Source organism: Hevea brasiliensis, chromosome 3, assembly GCF_030052815.1.
Source record: "Hevea brasiliensis isolate MT/VB/25A 57/8 chromosome 3, ASM3005281v1, whole genome shotgun sequence".
NCBI lineage: Eukaryota > Viridiplantae > Streptophyta > Magnoliopsida > Malpighiales > Euphorbiaceae > Hevea > Hevea brasiliensis.
The window spans coordinates 101081109-101095048 of record NC_079495.1 but is presented as its reverse complement, the minus strand read 5'-3'; the positions used below and the strand labels follow the sequence as shown (position 1 = coordinate 101095048).

The window sequence follows — 13940 nt, the reverse complement described above, 5'->3', positions numbered from 1 at the left end:
TGAATAAAATCCAACAAGAAAATACTACTTGCTGTATCCTAAAATTAAAAATTAATTAATTAACACTTACAAAAAACAATTAATTCAATTAACAGACACTCAGTGCCATGCATATACCAGAGAATTAAGGCTATATAATTTTCTCTAGCGTGCATGTATTATTTAGCATCAAAGTTGTAAAATAAATTCAACACTTCAAAAAAAAAAAATTATCTTCCGCAAATAGACAGCAATCACTTAGTTCACCTTCCTGCAGTTCAAACGAATTTGTCCTTTGTTTCCTGTCAGTGGTTTTATGTTTCCCATCTTAACCATAGACCTAGCAAAATCGGCAGAGAAAGCTTTGGCATTTGAGCTGTAAGTTTTTACTATACCATCAGTGGAGCCACCATTAAAAAGTTGTTGATCCGAATGAAGAAGACCCTTTTTCTTGATCAAATTGGTGAAGTATGCAGTGTCAAATCGTGCAGGCGTTGGATCAAGAGGAGATAGGGTCGAGTTGCCACCAATGCGTGGACAAGTTGATCTTCGCTGTTGAGCAAATTTAGGGTCAATATTAGTTTCACTGTAGATTCGGTTCCTGAAGACAAAACATTGTGCAAACCCAATACTGTGGCCACCAGAGAGAGCAACAAGGTCTTTCTCGTTGAGACCTTGGTTTTTGAAGTTGTTAATAAGTGCAGGAAGGTCCATAAATGGAGATGGGATGTCACTGTCTGCTTTTGCCCTGCTAGCCGTAGTTGCGTCTCTCCTCCCAAGTTTCACTTTCCACGTTGGTCCTCCTAACTGCATATTTTTCATATATATTAGCCATCACTAATAGCCATAATTTAAGTTCTGTACATGTTTAATTTTCTGCAAGATGCAATAGAGATAAAAGCAATTACCGCAACTACAGAATCGCGAGCTACAACAGCCAAAATGTCTGCGCAGGAGACCACTGGGCGACCACACACTTCGTCCACTGCCTGCTTTATCTGGTCGATAACTTCAAATCCTCTGGCAGAGTTTAAATTAGGGCGAGCATTCTTTTCACTGTCAATAGTGGGTGAAGGATCCAGAAGAATTGATGCATCACAGCCCTGCAAGTATTACCAATAAAAGCCAAATCATTAATAAATTAACTTGATTAATTGTCATGAAATGATCAAATTTAAGTGAGAAATCGGGAAAAGCAGTACATTAACAAAACAGTCGTGGAAATGCAGTCGTAGCAAAGAAGCACCCATCCGTTGTTCTCTGTATACTGCAGCCTCAACGAGTCGTTTAATAGTTGGTAAAGCTTCGGGACACACTCTGTCATAGTAATAAGGAGAAAGTGAAGATGAAGCTACTGTTGCAGCAGCAGCTGCCAATATAATCAAGGCAGAAAGATAGAAGACGCTGCCACTCGAGGCCATGCTTATTGCTTCGTAATTGATGAATTGTGAACTCTAAAAAACTAATGCGATAGCTAGGTGTACTGAGATTTGGGTGCTTTTTCTGGCTTCATTGTTGGTTTGTATTTATAGATATGGAAAGACAAGAGTTGGGTTTCTTTTCCTTGGACTTGGCCAACTACTAGATGGCTTAGCTTCTGAGAAGCTAAGAGTTGCAAGAAACCTTGGGACTCTGTCGTCTATGGGAAATATTAATCGTAGTGTTAAGGAATTGTTTGATCCGGTCATATACAGACTGTCTAATGTCTGCCTTGATATGTTTATTAATCATTACAACTCTCATTTCTCCATAATAAATTACTCTCGATTATTTTCAATTTGAGAGATTGGAGATAGAAAATTTTTCGCTGGGCAGGTGAGCTATTGTTAGAAGCAGTATCTCATCCACATTGATATGGTCAACAGATTCCTAATACAAATTGATAGTGTCCTTAAGTAATGTATTTGGAAAGATCGCTGCATTATAATTAGATAATATAATACATCACACAAAAGTTGACCTTTTTTTTTTTAGGGAAAACAAAAGGTCCACCAAAATTATAAATTAAAGGAGAAGAGAAATTGTAATATATGCTAATTCAGCTCCATCGGTTAATTGGCTGAATTATTCCGATGGAGTAGGTTGGTCAATACCATTTTCTTGTCCAACAAGTAATTTGTGATCATGGACATTTATGTATTGTTGATTTTTAAGCATGACGGAGTAAAAATATTATTAATAAAAATAATAAAAGAGTATCATCGTGAAAATTCAAACTCATATAAAAATAAATTTAATAATTATTAAATTAAATATTTATATTTAAATTTATATATTCATTATATTTATTTTAATTAATTTTACATAAATCTACATATAAATTTATGATTTAATGGTTATTAAATTCATTTTTATATAACAGACCAACTAATATTAAATGCCCTATAATAAAAAGGCTATATAATAGTATACATCAACACTGCAATTAAGATTTCTTTTTAAAAAAAAAAACTGCAATTAAGATGTGATTCAAGCTTTCTGCCCTCTTAATTAGTTCCTATGAGCTGGAACCGCGTATCATTTATTGTTAAATTGTTTAAGTACATGGAAAGTTTGTTGTCGGGTATTAGTTGATTACTTCTCAAGTAACTTCATTCTTGTTCATTACAAATCGTCAAAACCTTGCCATAAAATCTTTATTTCTTTATTTATTTATTTATTTATTTATTTTGTTTTTTACGAGAGGAAGTATCCATACACTACCCGACCAAATTATAAGCAAATTTTTCTGAAGTTAATTATATATGTCCAAAACGTAAACCTGTCTTGCAGAGCTGCTTATTTCTAGTGGCACAACAACATACAAAGTTTGTGAGAGCACTTTTAAAAAGTTTTAATTGTAAAGTTTTATGCATAACTGGTATTGCTGCATGTTCTTTTATTTTTTTTTAAACGAAAGAAGATAATATACCATAATTAAAAGTCCTTTTTTAGTGATTTTTAGCGTTGAAAAAGGCAGTATCAAAAGTTGTTGGGTAGTTCAATCAGTAGAAAAATTAACCATTAAGGTCTCCAGACATGGGACAATTAGCTTTTAGTAATTCTGCAGATGAAGGATCTATATGGGTTGTTAGGGTACAGAACAGCCTCAGGGTTTTGTTTGTCGATCGTAAAGGTTTCTTTTTGGCTAGAAAAGTTTCGTTCTCTCATTTTTGGTTTCCATTGATTTTGTGCTTTCTACATAGGGCGGATACTTCATTATTTGTTTTTTCTGGCATTGATGCAATTTTTCTGTTGAAGTATTGAAGATACCATTGTTGCTGATCATTATTGATCAATTTATTGCTAAATTGCAACGTAAATTCATGTTTGAGACATGGATACCTTGCATTATTTTATGGGGATGGAGGTCAATATCAAGGATCCTACATTGGTGATTTCATGTGGAATAATTTATATAAAATGACAAGTCCATAATAAATAAACAATGAGTATATATAGTGGGTTCCATACAATGGCGAAGTCACGTCTTTTTCGTGTTTTATTATTTTTTTTTTTTTTCATTTTTCATTATTTACAAGTCCTATAGATTAATTTAAGACTTAAAAAAATATATATTTTAAAGGATTTGTCCCCTTCTATCCCCTTCTAATTTATTACTCTTGATAATATTAAAGACATATTTTATTGATGTGAAGTCTAGTTGTGAATTTTTCAAATATGATCAAAATTGGTGATCTTGTTGATAAAATGGCAAAATAAAGAAGCATATTTCGTATTTATTAACTTATAAACTTATAATTTTAACTCAAGTCTTGCCTGTTGCAATTGCTTCTGTTGAAAGGGCTTTTTCCACAATAAAAATTATGAAGGATCCATTACGTAATAGAATTAGAGATAATATATTATAAACTGTTTAATCACAAATATTGAAGAAGATAATTTTTATAAAGTTGACAATGAAATTGTTATGCAATTTTATAAAGGTATAAGACTCACAAAGTACAACTGTGATTCTACTTTTATAATTTTAGTCAATGTAAAAAATATTATAGATGTTTGATATTAATTAGTTACTTCATTGAAATTTTTTTTACGCTATAAATCTTTTTACTTTTATGAAAAATAAAAAATTTACCCCTTTATTTAAAATCCTAACTTCACTACTGGCTAAAAAACAATAAATAAAAATAAATAATATAATCGTGTATTATCATTAATATCACATATTCACTTGGAATATTAGCTTATTCTGATCAATGACCTACTACAAAAAAACCAGCATGAAATTAAAATTGCAGGCCCCTATTCCATTCACCACATTCCAAAAAAATTATTCCATGCAACTGTTATATATATAATGAATAGATCTTAATACCCTATCCATCTATTTTTATCAATTATCTAAGTTTTTTCATGGTGATTTAAAAATCAATTAAATCACTTAAATTATAATAAAATACTCTTAATTTGATTAAAATTATCATTTTTCTCATTCAATTAAGAAAAAGAGAGAGGTGATAAAATAAATCTTAGTAAATTATAAAAATAATTATTATATTTAATAGATATGAGAATAAAATTAAAAGAAATTAATTAATACTACTTAATTTTCTCAAAATGATAAATATTTTGTACAAATCAATTTCTAAAAAATAATAAATAAAAATAATCAATAAAATAATTGGTTATGATGGAATCCACCGTTATTAATAACCATAAACAGTTGTACATATCATAATTGTATTTTTAAAATTTCTCCAACCTTAACCGTGTATATAATTTCGATAGTTCATTGAGAATGGTGAGCAGTGCAAACTAATTATAAAGGCATTGGAATGTGCCACAGCGTAATCAATATCCTTTAAGCATTCCTCAACACAAATTGTATTTTTAATTCTTGTTTTGCTATAAAATGAAAATGGAATTTAAATATTAATTGTGGATTGAATTTTAAATTAAATAAGATGAAAGAGCTTTCTAAAAAAATAATAATAATAATGGTGAGTGGATTTTAAAATAGAAGCATCAAGAGATAAAGAGTTACACAGTGATAAGTTAAAAAGAGGCATTTGAAGTCTCACTTAGTTTAAGATTTCTACTATAATTTAGATTTTTTAATTTTTATTTAATTTTGATTTGTTATTTCTAATTTTTTTAGGACTTTAAAATATTATTCCTAATTAGTTTAAGTTTTTTAAATTATTTTCCTATTAGATGAGATTAAGATTTAGATTTTTATAAATATCCGATCTATTTTCATTATGTATAAATTTTCAGATTTATCAAATGCAGGTTTCCTCCTCATAGAGTTGTCGTTGCTTTATTTTATCTTAGACTTTGAATTGAGTATTGTGTTTATCTTAAGGTCTTACTGTCACGACCCAACCTATAAGCCGGACCGACACTAGAATCTGAACCGACATAAAGCCTCCAAGGCCCGTAGTAAACCTTACTGTTCCCAAACTCATGATTAGGCCCACAATTTAGGCTCAACATACATATAAAATAATTTAAATTAAACTATTATAATTTTATTTCGGGCCAACTTAACCCAATAATTATCAGAAACTCAAATTAGGGGAGCCCAGTTCAACCCTATTACATCATTTACAAACTATTTAAAAATCATAAAAAAATTTCATTCATTAATACAAAAACTTAAATTCATACAGTACTTAACAAGATTAATGCTATTACTAGTACATGCGGAGTTCTAAATTACAAATTTAGAGAATAATAAATACAATTAAGTAATTATTGATAACCTACGAGAAAAAAACCAGGTTATTCTGAAAAAAAAGGTCTCCTCCTGTAGTCTGAAAAAATATGGTGAACAAAAGTAAGCGTTCGACTCAGAGAGTAAAATACTAATTTTAAGTATAATTTCTATAGCTATCTAAAACTAACGCATCCTAAAGAGTGGAATACAATACCATTGTAATTTTCATACTATTACATCATAACAGCAAAAAGATAATTTGGAGCACTCATACACCCAATCATATTTAAAAAGTATATATACAGGAGTTGATCCCCTATACAGCTCTCTTAATCTAACCTCTGCCAGCGATTGTCTCTCAAGCCGGACTTTCGCTTAATAAACCAAATGCGGGGGCCAGCGAGATCATCTCGAGCTGTGCCTACCCCGACTTATCCATAAATGATCGGGTCCCAGCGAGTGAAGCTCCAGCCACATCTACCCGTCCTGTCCATAACCCATATTACACACCACACGCACACTAACACATGCACGCTGCTCCAAATTACCATAAAACAACATCTATGGCACTTCATCAATTAAGAATGCAATATAAAATATGCCTGGTGTTTAACTACATAGATATATATATATTTATAAGTGATGCATGGGCATGCCAGAATATATAATAATATTGAAATTATAATTAAAATTAATATTTTACTCACAATACACCAAAGGCTATTGTGGCTGTTGGGTGGAAGAAAATAGCTGGCCTCAATCACTTAGATAATTATATTATAGATTTATTAGTACTAATTCAAAAGAAGACTCTAAAGAGACAACAAACAGCCTAATTTATGTTAGAAATCCGGTAGAGTTTTCCCTATATCTGAAACCTAACCAACCTACAAAATGGTTCAAATAACACTTCTAAACTCGACCATATCTCATCATCATTATATGGTCCCTCCAGGGCCCTCCAAACCAGGCATAATCGCAACATCGGACAACTCAACTATAAGATTTCAAAACTAATATTTTTCAAAAAAACTATCCAAATTAACTTTAAAAATTCTATAAACTTCCCCGTAGTCCTTAACAATATTATAAGGCTATTGCAAAAGGAATCATAATTTTTTGATCATCCACGAATATTTTATGAATTTTATTCTAACCCAATACAAGGCAAAAATTGAGCAATATAGAGTTCGGGTTTACCTATGCTAAATCTGACACCTGGAACACGTCAAGAACGTCTGAAAATGCTAGGATTGACCATAATATCGATCACGTTTTGAGACGGACCGTCGAGCAACCGGATCTAGCTGAAAATGTGGTCCCAATGCCAGTGAGCTATCATCGATCCGATTGCACCAAGCGATCTTGACCGTCTGATTATCACCTTCTTCAAACGGTGTCCGATCAAAGCGGGACCGGTCCTATCTCGAAGATTTCACCATTTTGAGTCCATCGGTGGTCTCGGATCGTCGATCCAAAGGTCGGATCGCCGGAAAAATGACCGAAAAGCCGCTGCCACTATTTTCTCTCTTCTCAAAACCCACTACTGCCACCGCCTACTCCACTGGTTTTTTGCTTCCCATGGTCGCCGAAGCATGCTGGACATCTGGTCTTCACTAGTCGGCGATGGGCTGGTCATTGGCCAGAGCAAAAGAAGAAAGAAAATATAAAAAGAAAGGGAGAGAAGGAGAGACGGGAAAAATTGAAGGGAGAGGGGGCTCTGTTCAACGTTTCAAAATTTTTGATTTTTGATTTTTGATTTTTTTTTTCAAATCCCTCCTGCATATATATAACTTTTACTTTTATTATTATTATTATTTTCCCCCTCTGTTGGATATCCAATCAATGTACTCTTTTCTTTTTTTATTATTTTTTAATTTTTAATTTTATTGAAATCCCTAAACTTTTCTTGTTTGTTCACAAAGGTCCCTAATCTTTCTTTAATATATTTAAATTGATAATAATAACAATGTTAATAATAATAATAATAAGTAAATTAATGACCACTAAATCAATTGTTAATAATATAAAATAATATTTTATTAAAAATTTAATATGGATGTTTAAAACTAGTCATATAAATAAATAATAATAATAATGATAAAAATAATAATACATATAAAAATAATACCCATTTAACAAAAATTATCATTGTAAAATATTAATTTAAATTCATGAATAAAATATCAATAAATTATTAGCTCAATAAAAGAAAAATAATAGTAATAATAATAATAATAATATATTTATTAAAAAAATTGAGTTGTTACATTCTTTCCCCATAAGAAAAATTTGTCCCCAAATTTTCAAATAAACTGAGGATAAAGAAAAAAATATTATTAGAACAAGTGCGATCATTACTCCTCTAGCTATACAGCGATTGGTAAAACATTTATTTTTCAAACTCTTCGTATATTATAGATGATATTCTACTGCTATCTAATTCTACTATAGTGTCCTAACTGTCATCATCTCTTCCTAGAGGGCTCTTATTTTGTAACTATTCATTGGCCTTTTTTTTTTCTGACATCTCAAGTATTCGCTATGCCTCACTACTCTTGACTTGATGTCTCATAACTTCAATCAACTTGGTGGTTAGCTCTCTTACATTGTGCCCTAACATGTCTCTTAGGGATTTTTGTCCTTATTCTTCCTTTTTTAACAATTTCTGTTTTCCAAGGACATGACTTATGTTCCTTATCCTAAAGCATCCTATGAGAAGCTTTCCTGTAGCACCTAACTTAGGCATCTTGTTCGATATCTTTACTTGTCTTATGACCTCAGTGGTCAACACCTGTGCATCTTTTATGATACTTCGAATTTCCACTTTACTTTGAGTCATAACTAAGGTCCTTGGACCAACTCCTGTCTGTTTTATGCATCTAGTCATATGGAGTTCCCTCCAAGTGCTAAGTATACCTTACATCATCTATCAACATTGGAAAGTGAATTGGGTCCCTTCTTCTATGTGACAAAAGTGTTTGTGTTCCCTGACAACCTAGTTAACGCGACCTTTTCATTTCCCACTCCTTCTCTAGAATGAAAGTCCTAAAGCTTCTGATTGTGTGACATACTCTCTGACACATTGGCACTTAGATCGAGGCTCTACTACTCCCTTAATCTATCATCTCACTATAACTTGTTTTAAACATCCCTTAGTGTGTCCTTAACATACTTATTCCTCCTTATTCTCATCATTGTAACCAACTCTACCAAGCTTTCTTCCTATCATTTAGATTTTATCCACTTCATATTCCTGTTTCTGTTATTATTGATATCTTTTCAACCTGCTGTACTTATTCTTTAACCTTTGTCCTATCTCATTCTTATACTTTTTCCTTCAAGGATGTCCATCCCATCATCAATTTTAATCTATTTTTTATTTCTTAGTCCTATCTTGATTACTAGTTTCATCACTTCCGAAATTCTAATCGTACGATTGGCTCCTACTAGCATATCTTTCACATTATGTAATACCTATGATTGACCATAGAAAATTCTTCTTGTATCTTCTTTTCCAACTTGACCATCAGAAGTTATCATTCCCTATCACCCTTTGTAGGAAATCGCTCATCATGGTTAGATAGGAGCCCTTGAAACTATAAGTTCCACTCAAACTAGCATGGCTGTGGGAAATATATGCTATGCCATAATTCCAGATAAGATACTTCACGTGTTCATTGTCCTTAATATAATTACATATACTGCCCACAGCTCTCCAAACTTCAGCCTTAAATTTACCCATCAACAATAATTTCATCAATTGAAACTTGTCCACAAATAGTTCTTCCTCCAGCTTATAGTTTAGATGGGTTGCAAGCCCTAGTATCTAACTCAATTTAACTCCTATCACTACTCTGATCGTCCTTTCATACTTAACATTAAGTACACACTTGTCGTCATTTCCTTTTAAGGAGAATGTATACGGGCTGGAGCCTAATAAATTCTTAAATACTGGGTCACCTCAACACAATTTTCCTTGCTTATGTAGTCTTCTAAGGCCAAAATCACGAACTAAACTTGAAGAGAAAGAGAAATCTCCTTCTACAATCATCAGCACACTACTGTCTGTAGAATAATGTTCAACCCATGTCTCTTGGTCTTTTTCTTGACATTTCATCATCTCCTAGCACAATTGTGCTCTACCTATAAGTTATCATCCACATGAACCCTTTGCTATATCATTGTCCTTCCTGACATAATATTTTATAATTTATTAACTTTACTTATACTCAATCTATGATTCATACCTACCATCATTTATATTGTGCCCTAAACTTTTGTTGAATCCTGAAAGATTTCTCTCACTAATAGATTCTTCTAACACTAATTCCACCCTTACCTATGGTCATTAATTTGATTCTTGAACTTTCTAGTGTTTTATGACTACCTATACTTGTCGCTTTTCATTCTACCCCTACTGTTGTTCTGTCATTATTATTTCACTGCAAAGTGATTCTGTTGATCACACTAAAGACGTTTGCCTGACATTCATAATGAACCTCTAACTACCTTCTCACCATCTAAAAAGTCTAACCTAAAGCCTATGTGTCATTATCAACCATACTTTCCTCTCATCATACCTATTTAATTCATTAGATTGACTTTTATTCAACTTACTAAGTACTAACTTCTTTTCTCTGCCTGATTGGATAGCTCATAATACCATTGCACACCTTCTAGTTTTTGCTCATTATTATTGCATTCCTCGCCTAATCTTCTTGATACTGCTAACAAGTTAAAGGAATCTTGCCCCATTGCTATCCACTCCACTTTAGGAATAGGGAATGGATAGAGTATGATCCAATCATGCAACTCCAAGCTCTATATTCTAGCCCCTAGCACTACCTCAACTACATCATGCTATGAGTACCCCATTACTAGATTCCATACCTCCATCACTATTCTTACTAATGTGGTCCCATTTTGGGTTCTCCATCTTTGTCATTTACCTTGTCAAAAATAACACTTAGCCTACCCTATATCTTAACCTTGTTCTTTTTATTCTGCGCCCTTCAAGTTGTCCTTTCATTTATTTCTTTTATTTTACCCAAAATAGAGCTAGACTATTCTATCCCTGTTTCCATTCTTCTTTCTAGCAAGACAGTTGTACTTGCTAACTATATCTTTCAGAGTCTTTGCCAGGTTATCACATATCTATGCTACTCAGATTTGATCCTTTGACCACTCTAGCTAGTACTTCCACTGACATTTAGATTATGTTGCATCTGCAATCAATTATCCAAATTTTCATTATGCACTTTCTCTATCCACTGGCCTTTTATGATTTATCTTCGCTAATTTATTACTCTTAACATTATTATAATTAGATTATACTATTATTTTGAACAATATGAAGTTAGGAAGGAACTCAGGAAATTGCAGTCATACATTTATTGTGTGATCTCTATTCTTATCCTTTAGCCTCCATAATACCCTTACTACCTCGAGAATTGATTCTGCAGCAATTTTATTTTATTTTATTTATTTATTTATTTATTTATTTATTTATTTATTTATTTTATTTCTTTCCATGTTTACTCAATTAGCCAAAATTTAAGATACTAGGCACCCAAACCCGTCATTCAATTCAAAGGTTTCACATCCATCATGATCTGATCATTTATGGTTCATATAATGGAACTTGTATCCTCTCCAGGATACCTGAGCTAACTACTCTCTACCACACTCTACAGTCCCATTTGGGGCACTATTTTATTGGTCACCATCATTAGTAATAAACCCCTATATCTCTTGAAAGAATAAGACCGCTTTATGTCATAACTGACTGCAAAAAAGGTACTACATCTACCATCTTGCCGTAACCATGTCTGGTTATCTGCTCTCTTATCATACTGCAAACCCCTTAAAGTGTCATTTCATAGGCTATGAACATCATCCATAGTATCCTGTCTCCTTTAGGGGAGAAAATTCGTACCCTGCGCCCTGCTGCTACACAACGAAGATACTGTTTTTTTTTTCACTAAACTTTAGGCAAAAGGCCTATTGCAATGCCAAAACTATCTAAGACCCCATATCAAAGACTAAATGGCCTCACCCTGTAGGTGTTACCTTTAATTTATGACTATACTAAAACCTCTAGTATTTCAGCAATTCTTGATGTAACTGAAGCTCATGCTAAGGTAACTGAGTCACTGACTCTAGCTACCTTATAACTGTGACCCTTCGATATTCTAGCTCTAGGGTTTCAAATCTCTACCTAGGATTTCCAAACTCTGTTGCAGTAATAGAACCCTATTCTGGCATAACTGTACCAAAACAGAGACTGTCTGCAAACATCTTCATCATGAGCACCACAGGGAAGCATGCAGCTCTACACAATAATCTCATATCGGTACTATAATCTGCAGATTACAGTACAAACATCGAGAATATTGCAGAGTTACTACGGTACGTCCCACATACTAGATTTCCCGAATCTCTCATCTCTCTTGAATTCACTAATACTATACATTTACTTTGATGGGGTATCCACTGATGACTACAAGTAGTGGTGCCCTCGCTCCCATCTAAGGCAACTATATTGCCAAAAATCATATTTATGTCCTCGTGCCTTGCACCATATAGGCACGACACTTAAACCCATACTGATAAAAACATAGCATTTCTTGGAGTACGTATTTCTATGGTAGACCTCAATATGTCTGCTAAATCTATTTCACATCACCATGTACTTCACAAAATCGAGGTGCTAAACTGAAGCACTCTTATACTACCCGAGGAATAACACAGAATCTAAAAGCAAGGAATTACAGAAGAAGATAAAATAGAATCCTTTACTCCGCATGTAATATCCTAACAAGACTCCTTTTACACTCCCAAGTATATTCTTTCCCATGAATCTGGAGCCTAAGCTCTGATACTACATTTGTCACGACCCAACCTATGGGCCAGACCGGTACTAGGACCTGGGCTGGCATAAACCCCCAAGGCCCGTAGTAAGCCTTACTGTTCCCAAACTAATGACCAGGCCCACAATTTAGGCCCAAAATGCAAATAAAATAATTTAAATTAAACTATTATAATTTTATTTCGGGCCAACTTAACCCAATAATTATCAGAAACTCATATTAGGGGAGCCCAACTCAACCCTGTTATATCATTTACAAACTATTTAAAAATCATAAAAAATTTTCATTCATTAATAACAAAACTTAAATTCATACAGTCCCTAACAAGATTAATGCTACTGCTAGTACATGCGGAGTTCTAAATTACAAATTTAGAGAATAATAAATACAATTAAGTAATTATTGATAACTTGCAAGAAAAGAAGTAGGTTATTATGAAAAAAAAAGGTCTCCTCCTGTAGCCTGGAAAAATAGGTTGAACAGGAGTGAGCGTTCGACTCAGAGAGTAAAATACTAATTTTAAGTATAATTTCTATAGCTATCTAAAACTAATGCATCCTAAAGAGTGGAATGCAACACCATCATAATTCTCATACAATCACATCATAATAGCAAAAAGGTAATTTGGAGCACTAACACGCCCAATTATATTCAAACAGTGCATATACGGAAGCTGATCCCCTATACAGCTCTCTTAATTCAACCTCTATTAGCGAGTATCTCTCAAGCCGGACTTTCGCTTAATAAACAAAATGTGGGGGCCAGCGAGATCTTCTTGAGCCGTGCCTACCCCGACTTATCCATAAAGGATCGAGTCCCAACGAGTGAAGCTCCAGCCGCGTTTATCCATCCTGTCCATAACCCATATCACACACCACATGCATGCTACTCCAAATTACCATAAAACAATATCCATGGCACTTCATCAATTAAGAATGCAATATAAAACATATCTGGCGTTTAACTACATAGATATATATATCTATAAGTGATACATGGGCATACCGGAATATATAATAATATTGAAATTATAATTAAAATTAATATTTTACTCACAGTACACCAAAGTCTATTGTGACTGTTGGGTGAAAGAAAACAGCTGACCTCAATCTCCTAGATAATTATATTATAGATTTATTAGTACTAATTCAAAATAAGACTCCAAAGAGACAACAGACAGCCTAATTCATGTCAGAAATCTGACAGAATTTCTCCTATATTTGAAACCTAACCAACCTGTAAAATAGTTCAAATAACACTTCTAAACTCAATCCATATCTCATCATCATTATATGGCCCCTCCTGGGCCCTCCAAACCAGGCATAATCGCAATATTAGACAACTTAACTATAAGATTTCAAAACTAATATTTTTCAAAAAAACTATCCAAATTAACTTTAAAAATTCTATAAACTTGCCCCGTGGTC

The 13940-nt window shown here is 33.0% G+C and overlaps 1 protein-coding gene across 1 annotated transcript; it reads right to left on the bottom strand.

Annotated features, from left to right (window-relative positions):
• LOC110649699 (peroxidase RIP1-like) lies at positions 1-1510 on the bottom strand. The gene is made up of 3 exons (XM_021804379.2): positions 1182-1510; positions 888-1082; positions 1-786 (listed from the first exon to the last, which is right to left on the bottom strand). The coding sequence occupies exons 1-3, from the start codon at positions 1398-1400 to the stop codon at positions 238-240; spliced, it is 963 nt and encodes a 320-aa protein (XP_021660071.2). The 5' UTR covers positions 1401-1510; the 3' UTR covers positions 1-237.
• Between the last annotated feature and the right edge of the window lie 12430 nt (positions 1511-13940).

Coding starts and splice junctions, on each gene's coding strand:
- LOC110649699 (XM_021804379.2), bottom strand. CDS start 1,400: ATGGCCTCGAGTGGCAGCGTCTTCTATCTTTCTGCCTTGATTATATTG. Junction 1,083..1,181: donor TCCACGACTGTTTTGTTAAT/GTACTGCTTTTC, acceptor TAATACTTGCAG/GGCTGTGATGCATCAATTCT. Junction 787..887: donor CTCGCGATTCTGTAGTTGCG/GTAATTGCTTTT, acceptor AAAAATATGCAG/TTAGGAGGACCAACGTGGAA.